Here is a 9,265-nt window from a genome sequence, read left to right on the forward strand (position 1 = left end):
TAAGAATATTGCTACAAGGTAATAGAGAAGTCAGTGGTTCCAGTGTTTATTCCTATTTGAATACGTGAAACAAAACTGGTTTAGAAATAACCTGGCACATGGTTAGACACCACTACTGACTCCTAACTATGTGGAAAAACCAGGTACTTGAGCATGAAATGTATTTTTTATTTTCCATGGAATTGTATGTCCTTGCCTTTAACATAAAACTGAAATGAATTTTATGGGGCGCCTGGTTGGCTCAGTTGGAGAAGCATGTGGCTCTTGATCTGGGGGCTGTGAGCTCCAGCACATGCTGGGTGTGGAGATTATGTGTGAATAAAACAAAAACAAAAACAAAAATGAATTTTATTATTTTGTTTTTAATCATCAGTATAAACATTTCTTCAGTTTCTTACACTTATAGTCTCTTAATTTCAGTATATATTTCTATATACTTACGTGTGTCTATTTACAATGTTATCCACTACATTATTTATGGTAACTTTGGTCTGATGAGTTGGTGGTAAGGCCCTAACCACTTGATGGTGACAAAAGCAGGAATGCAGGGTTAGGTCCTTACAAAATGTGTTTGATTCTTTTTCACTTTTGCTAAGGAGTCTGAAAAATGCTTTATTTTGATCAGAAACTTGAAAATGACAATGCCAACTCGAGTCTCTGAGCGTATCTTAAATGACAAAAAATTACCAGTGACAAAGAAAAAAGCTCTTATTACATTTAATAGTGTTAATTTTGAAGATATTGCACATTTCCATGAAGGATAACCTACAAATGATGTGTTCAGTGTAGAAACTGGTACAAATTTTGGTTAGTTTGTTAAAAAAACAAAATGTTCTAAGACATGTTATGAACATTACTTTCATCAAAAAAGTGAAGAGAATTTTTACAGTTGTTTGAGGTGCTGTAATATGTCGAGTGATATTCCCAGCTGTTTTACTAAACCAGCTGTCTGTTCTAAAATCCAAGTGAGGCTTGGGTTTTCAGTATGTTCACGCTCCCGTATTCCACAACATTCTAAAGATGAACAATCTGCCTCACTAAGGCTCTTGCTGCAGTTTTTGTGAAGCTCAGCGTTATTTTCACAGAGTCTTTTATCTTTAGCTTCATCCATCTTTTTCTCGGCTGGAGCTACGTGACAAAGGTCCATATCCTCAATAGAGTCCAATAAATCTACAATGTGGGGTGGAGAAGTGATTGATTTTAGATGTTTGAGCACATACTCTTCACACTGGCCAACTGCATCCAGAAGATTGTTTATTTTACTGATGAGAGCTGAACCATTATCATGAAGGTGACACCAGGAGAGCAAGGCACTGAATGAAAATATAAACGAGTTAAATAGGAAAAAAATGAAACAATTACAGGCTTTTCAAATTCTTATGCTAAACCCTACACGTTTCTTTTCCAGATAACACAATGCAAAAATGATTCAATAATAATGCAAGTCAAAATCAGGAAAGTAATGATGCTAAAACAGCTTTTAATATATATTAAAGATTTATCTTTTGATAAAAATTAAACTGGAAATAATCATATAAACTGCTTATAATTCCTAACACCACCTTCACAACTCCACATCCGCTTTTCTTAATTTTAGATTTTTTCTTTATGACTGTGTTGCTTCCGCTGAAGAGGGATGCAACTCAGAGGAAGAGATAACAAAAATCAGTTTCCCCTTGAAGGACATCACATGGCTTCCAGACTAGTGATTCTCAGACTTGGAGAGTCTGAGCGGCTCTTAGAACTGTCAAGGCCTAGGTCACATCCCAGACCAATGAAATCAGAATCTCTGGGGGTATTATTTTTTTAAAGATTTTATTTCTGGGGGTATTATTTTTTTAAAGCTTTCTAGCTGATATCAAGGTGCAGCCAACATTGAAAACAACTCCTCTAAGCATATAGTTACTTGCCATCAAAACTAAAGGGTAGAAAAAAAAGTTCTGAGGCAACTTCTCTTTCCTGACTTTGTTATAATCACTGTTGAATTAACTAATCATCTTCTTGGAAAAGGTTAAGAATTTGGGACGCCTGGATGGCTCAGTCGGTTGAGCATATGACTTTGGCATGGGTCGTGATCCCAAGGTCCCGGAATCAAGTCTCACATCGTTCTCCATGTGCCTTCTGTTCCCTGCTTGTGCACGTGCTCTGACAAATAAATAAAATCTTAAAAAAAAAAGTAAGAATTCTTCTAGCCTTTTTCTACTACAGACAACACTTTAGTTTTCCGACATTTTAGATTGTTCAGGTAACCAAGACATAAAATAATGGTTACTGAGAAAAGTAATGCTGTCTTTTTTTTTTTTTTTTTCAAAGAGAGGGAGAGAGAGGTGGGGGGAGAGGCAGAGAGGGAGAGTGAGAATCCTAAGCAGACTCCATGCCCAGGGCCCACCCTGACTTGGGGCTCAGTCTCACAACCCTGAGATCATGACCTGAGCAGAAATCAAGACTTGGACACCTAACTGACCCAGCCACCCAGCCACTTCAGGTGCACTGAAGAATAATCATGTTTTAAAAATGGGATCAAGTGATATACAAGATTTAGTAATAAACTTTCTGAGCTTGGAAAAGATTTAACTTGATGTAAAATGAATACTTGATCATTTTCTACTGGAGACTTATAAATTCTGATTTCTGACAGTTGAATTTTCTAAAACCTCAAACAATGAATTTTTTTGTTTTGATAACTTTTATTTCCTACCCTTTTTAAAATCAGTGATTCTTTGAACCATTTTGTTTTTTTGTTTGTTTTCTACAGAGGACAATTTAAAAGGTATGTGTCATACCTTCTAGTGTCAAAGTGTCAAAGATGACAAGTCTGTCATGCTCCTAGCTCTTTCTGTCATTTGACCACTTGGCTCTGATATATGCTGTTATTACTATGGAATCTTGACAAGTGTTCAGTGTTCAGCACTAAAGTAAATGGAATCATTTTTCTCTCTATTACCAGTTACAATTTTCATCACTTCTAGTCTAGAAGTCTGTTATACTGTGTTCTGCCACATGTGCAAGATTAAAAGCTTTATTCAAAACCTGAAAATCTTTTAAGTTACTTTGAGATACAAATTAGTGGTAGTTCGGGCAGCAAAAGACATACACCTTCCTAGCATTTCTTTGCAATAAAGGACAATACCTTTATTGTTGTCCTTTATTAAAGTGGATGGACTTGTTAAAGTTCACATATTAAAGTGGATGAACTTGTGATTTTGACTTTTTGAAGGCAATATTATTCTATGCTCTGCAGTACTCTTTTGTGGATTTAACACTAGAAAAAGTACTTCAGTTTAACTGCTTTATTTTTATGTACTATTTTTATAAACGTCCTCCGGTCCTACTGGGGTTGAAATGACTCAGCATTTAAGTTTTAAAAATTACCTCAATGTTCCTCGGAGTTGTCCATAGTTTATAATGATTTTGGCACCTTCCTTGTAACCTTGGTTGAAACCTTGTTGAAGAGTAACTGCTTTGCCAGCATCTATTCCATCTCTATAGCCTTCCTAAAAATAAGTAATGAGGAGCTGCAGCTGTCATTCACACCGAGGAAACCACTGTAGGTTTTTCTAGAAAGTCACAGAACCAACTTGGAAAGTTGATGAAACAGGCCTTTGCTACTTACTATTTAACATAATGGTTCTACAGCTGATGACACAGCCACACAACCAAAGCAGGCTATGCCTCTCATAAAGGTTTATTACTGGCATATCCCACTTTTGAAGTCGACTTATTTGGCACATTTAAAACTACCGATTCTTACACAGCTTTAAAAGCCTTGTGCTAACAACGCCTTCACGGAAAGGATACAGAGGGAGCTGCGTGTCTGGCCCCGGGCAACACTGACTGCGGGGTGGGGGTGGGGGGGCGAGAAGGCAGGGCAGTGAATAGATTAACCAAGGTCTTCAATAATCAGCTCAAGCAGGGAAAGAGGAATTGTGTTAGCAAAAAAGATGGGAAGTGTGGTTTTAGAAATTTTGCTTGATACTTAAACTCAAATAAACTGCGCATTTTCTGTCGGCAGGGATTGTGTCCTGCATCTCCGGTGGCGCCACAGCACTGCAAGACGATCGCGGCTTACTGGTCTAACCCCCCCACATAAAGCACTTCTGAAACAGAGGGCGCGGTTGTCGGGCTGAAGCAAACACCTGACTGAAGCGAACAAGCGCGGATCAGGGGCAACAGAAGGCTGGCCAGGACTCCAGGTGGGAGCGGGCCTCACCGTGCGCACTCAGCTCGGAGCGCTGCAGCGGGAACTGAGTGTGTGGTATTGCGCTTCGTTTCACTGAACGGTGAGACCGAGTAGATACGGGTAGCTCACACCCAGCGAATAAAAATCCGACTCCGGGTACCTTCCCCCAGCCCCCAGTATTCCCCAGAGGCTTTCCTTTATCGCTCTTCGACTTTCCTAAGTTCATTTCTCCCATAAGTCTCGGTTAAGGCCATTCCTAACCTCAGGGTCTTCACTCACTCGAGCACCATGCGCACACGTCCTTCCACAGCCACAGTTAGTCTAGTCAGTACAGTCAGGGTCTGTGTTTCTCCCCCAGCCTCTCCGCGATCCTCGTCAACGTCTACACCTGCTTCATTCTGTCTGTTCCCGCGTCTAGCGCGCCCGCGGCTTCACACGCTTTAGAGCGGAACATCCCAGCAGGATCGGGGTGGCAGAGGTAGGGAGGGCAGCGCCGGGCCAGGCTGGGACCTCGCCGGCCTCTCCTCTCGCGACACTGCCTCCCTACAGCTCCGTGCCCCTCTCCCCGCAATCCGGCATAGGTCCCCCGCACCCGCCGCGCAGCTTTACTTTGACGCGTCTCTGCATGTGGCTCCGCCATTCCCGCTGCACCAGGAGCGACTCGTCCGCTTCCTCGTCAAACACGTCCCCCTCCTCTCCGGGACCCCCGACCAAGCGAGGCCTTTGAACCCACGACATCACCGAGGCAACCGCAGGGCTGCCGGGCGCCGGAAGCGTCAGCAACTTCTTCCGGTCCGAGGGGCGGGTCGAAGGCTGCGAGTCGGGCTAGCCCGGCGTCTGCTACTGCGCATGCGTGTGTGATGCCGGTGAGGCCGGTGAGGCCGGTGTTGCCGGCTGAGGCTCGGCAGCGGCTCTTCCTCGCTGGTGTGTGGGGCTCCCTCCGTGGACCCGGTGTGTCGCCGAGTGCCTGTTGTGGGCGAGAAGGGTGGCTTCCTCGCCGGGTCCGTCCGAGCTTGAGCTCTGCGGAGGGCAGCCGGAACGCTAGTGAAACTTTGCATCCCAGCCGCGGTGTTGCGGGGTTTGGAGCCCCGCACCTTGGGAAGGCCGTTCCAGGTCGTTCGGGGGATGGGCGGTTACCGGCCAAGGTCGCGGTCTCTCTTAGAAGCCCCCCTCAGTACATTTTAGGGATTTGACAGCCGATGCTTTCTAACTGTGAGAAGCAGAGGACAAGGAGAGGCGAGAAGCGGCCCCTGCGGCCATTTTGAGATCAGCACACACGAGGAGCACACGTACGGGAGGGCTCGTTCCCCGTGGGTTCGCGGGGTCCTTCCCGGCTCCTGTTGCTTCCGGATGCCCTGTGGGCTGGGCGAGGGCGGGGACTGTCTGCATACCCGGAGCGCTGCGTGGTTCTGACAGGCGTTAGATGTAGAAACAGACGGTCCTGAACGGACGGACGCCAGTCGTATCGCTGTTTGGGTTTTTGTGTGGTCGCGGTGGTTTGTGTATTTTCGGTTCTGTGCCGGGCTCCGTCGTAGCTTCTGGGACACGTCCGTGAGCGGCAGCTAGAGCTCAGCGGCTCTGCGCTGTCTTCCAGTCCCGTAGAGCTGCCAGGATGACCAGTAAGCGCTGTACACGTCAAGTACATAGTCCGTTACGAGAGCATGAAGGACACATGCTATGAAAAATAAAGTAAGGGGACCCATGATCGTGTGTGTGAGGGTGGGTGGGCGATTTTGTTGAAAATTTTATAAATGCTCAGAATTTTGCATCATATATATAGTAATTACAACACATAGTACCTATGTAGTATACATATATACGTGTGTGTGTGTGTGTGTACACCTACAGGTCCGTGGACTATGTATAAAAACACTTTATACTTAGCCACATAAAATAATCTTAATAAACTTAAAAACTCAGACATCTTACAAGTCATAATCTCTGATCATAATCCGACAAAATTAGTAATAAATAATAGTAAAAGACTCCAGTAATTTAAACTTACACGGGCATTAGAATCACTTTATTTCCTCAAAAAGGATATAAAAATTAAAATGATATACAATAAACAATTAAAATATGAACACTTCCTACCAGAAAACATGGGACCAAATGAAAGTTGTACTGAGGAAATACTATAGGCTTAAATGTCATTATAATTTAAGAAAAAAGAAAAAATATATAAACTTATCATATATTTTAATTGGCAACGAAATGGTAGTAAGAGAAGCAATAAAAATATCATTGAAATTAATAAAATAGAGGGCCCCTGGGTGGCTCAGGGGGTTAAGCTGCTGCCTTTGGCTCAGGTCATGGTCTCAGGTCCTGGGATCGAGACCCGCATCAGGCTCTCTGCTCAGCGGGGAGCCTGCTTCCCTCTCTCTCTCTCTGCCTGCCTCTCTGCCTACTTGTGATCTCTCTCTGTCAAATAAATAAATAAAATGTTTAAACAAAAAAGAAATTAATAAGATAGAAAAATCCCCAAACTCATATAAATAAATCCTAAAGCTAGTTCTTTGAAGAGACCAATAAGATAGACGATTCCTTTCTTCTTCTTCTTCTTTTTTTTAAAGATTTTATTTATTTATTTGACAGAGAGAGATTACAAGTAGGCAGAGAGGCAGGCAGAGAGAGGGGGAAGCAGACTCCCCTCGGAGCAGAGAACCCAACGCAGGGCTCAATCCCAGGACCCTGAGATAATGACCCGAGCTGAAGGCAGAGGCTTAACCCACTGAGCCACCCAGGTGTCCCTTCTTTTTTTTTTTTAAAGTATGCTCTACACCCAGCATGGGACTTGAACTCACTACCCCAAGATCAGGAGTCACATGCTTCAGCAACTGAGCCAGCCAGGGGCCTCATATGTGTGTGAGTGTATTATTTTTTTACTTTTTATTTTTTAAATAAGACGTATGCCCAACGTGGGGCTGAGACTCCTGACTTTGAGATTAGGGCTCACATGCTTTGCCAGATGAGGCCAGCCAGGTGTCCTAGGTAATCCTCTTTTGATCTTGATTAAAAAAAAGAACAAAATTATACAAGGTAGAAATGAGAAAGAAGGTAATGATAGAGAAATAAATTCAAGTACTATAGTAAAATTCAAAAGCCACACATTTGAAAACCTAGGAGATGTGAATGACTTTATAATAAAACTGACTCAATAAGCAGAAAACACTAAGAAATGAATTGCCCTAGAAAAATTAAAGATTAAATATCCATTATAAAAAATTGCATGAAGACTTGACACACAAGTAAATCCTTTAAATCCTTTTTAATCTTTAAAAAACAATGGATGGGACACCTGGATGGCTCAGTTGGTTAAGCCTCTGACTTTGGCTGAGGTCATGATCTCAGGGTCTTGAAGTGGAGCCCCAAGATGGGCTCCACACTCTGGGGAGTCTGCTTAAGATTCTCCCTCTGCCCTTCCCTCCCCTACTCTCTCTGAAATAAACAAATCTTCAACAAAAAGAACAATACATAATTAAATATTTTTTAGGGTAAAGACAAAGAATCTCCGTAAATCATTTTACGAAGCCAGCCTTAGAGTAACCTGATAAAGATAGTATAAAAAAATTCCCAAGTTCAAGTTAGCTTATGAATATGTATTTAAAAGAGAATCCAGTACCACAGCAAAAGAGTAATTCAAGATGTTTTATTCAAGGGAATCAAACGATTGCAGTATTAGGAAATCTATAAGTATATTTAATTGGAATCAAGTTTTTTTTTTGAATCAACAGTTTAAAGGAGAAAAGCTGTATGTTGTCTAAGCTGCAGAGTCATTTGAAAAAATTAAAATGAAATGGAAAGAAACTGCAAATTGATAAACACTTTACGAAAAATCCAATGATAAGTAGTAGTGTAAACACTCAGATATCTCCTTGAAGGTAGAGAAAAGAAAGGCCATCTGGTGATGCCCGTTATTATTCAACATTATTTTGAAGACTTGCAAATGCAATAAGAGAGGTAAAGTAATCTATAAAATGTTGGACAATAAGAAATGGAGTTATTTCTTTTTGCTGTTTATATGGTTACATGCCTATAAAACCCAAAAGAATTCTGTTAAAAAACAGAATAAGGCCACTGGCTTTAAGAGAAATAAACAGACCAATAGCCCCTTTATTTTGTAGCAATAACCACCTAAATGTAAATGAGATAAATATTCCATTTGCAATACCAACAGATACTCTTAGATATAGTATTTATATATTTGCTTAGTATTTATTTAATAAAGGACTTATACATGCCAGGAATATATTTTAAAAAATCAATTTCATTGAGGTATAATTTACTTGTAGCAATATGCATACATTTTGTATCTAGAGTTTGATGAGTTTTGACAGATATATACACCTGCGTAACCACCACTGAATGAAGGTATAGAAATTTCCATCACCCTAGGAAATTTCTTCTTACTTCTTTGCAGTCTGTCCCTCCCTCCTTGAGGTACCTCTGATTCAATTTCTGTTACCCAAGATTAGTTTTGCCAGTGTTAGAAGAACCTCATAGAAATGGAATCATAAATGTCCTTTTAAGTATTTGACTTCTTTGGTGCAGAAGCCACTTTGACTCAGTGTTTTTGAGATTCAGTCACGTGGTTGGACTTACATTGTTCTTTTTAAGTGCTAGGTGCTCTTCCTGAAATGGACATACTGTAATTCACTTATTGTTTGGGTTTGTTCCCATTTTGGCTATTGCCAATAAAGCTTCTGTGAACATTTACGTACAAGTTGTTCTGTGTGCAAGTTTTCATTTCTCTGGAGTAAATGTCTAGAAGTGTAAATGTTGAGTCATGTGGTAAATACAAATTTAACTTTATAAGAAACTGCCGAGCTGGTTTCCAAAGTGATCATACCATTTTACACTCCCACCAGCAATGGACGCAAATGTCAGTTGTCGCACATCCTCTTTAGCACTTGGAATTGTCAGTCTGTTCAATATTAGCTGTTCTGGCAGGTGTATTGTGCTATCTGACTGTACTTTTATTTTGCATTTTTCAGCTGGCTTATGATATTGGCCGTCTTTTCCTGGGCTTGTTTGCCATTTGCCTATCTTTGTCAATGAAGTCTTTGGTCCATCTAAAAAAAATTG

General features: G+C 41.3%; 1 protein-coding gene across 1 annotated transcript; it reads right to left on the reverse strand.

The window, feature by feature from the left end:
- Positions 1–342: 342 nt before the first annotated feature.
- On the reverse strand, positions 343–5,512 carry YAE1 (YAE1 maturation factor of ABCE1). The gene is made up of 3 exons (XM_082692394.1): positions 4,790–5,512; positions 3,373–3,494; positions 343–1,313 (listed from the first exon to the last, which is right to left on the reverse strand). The coding sequence occupies exons 1-3, from the start codon at positions 4,916–4,918 to the stop codon at positions 884–886; spliced, it is 681 nt and encodes a 226-aa protein (XP_082548520.1). The 5' UTR covers positions 4,919–5,512; the 3' UTR covers positions 343–883.
- Positions 5,513–9,265: the final 3,753 nt, after the last annotated feature.

Source organism: Mustela nivalis (genome assembly GCF_964662115.1).
Source record: "Mustela nivalis genome assembly, chromosome: 12".
Classification (NCBI taxonomy): domain Eukaryota; kingdom Metazoa; phylum Chordata; class Mammalia; order Carnivora; family Mustelidae; genus Mustela; species Mustela nivalis.

Excerpts from the sequence above, each read along its gene's own strand:
- YAE1 (XM_082692394.1), bottom strand. The coding sequence starts at position 4,918 with ATGTCGTGGGTTCAAAGGCCTCGCTTGGTCGGGGGTCCCGGAGAGGAG. Across the intron at positions 3,495-4,789 it reads ACATGCAGAGACGCGTCAAA|GAAGGCTATAGAGATGGAAT; the intron begins GTAAAGCTGCGC and ends ACTTATTTTTAG. Across the intron at positions 1,314-3,372 it reads CAACTCCGAGGAACATTGAG|TGCCTTGCTCTCCTGGTGTC; the intron begins GTAATTTTTAAA and ends ATTTTCATTCAG.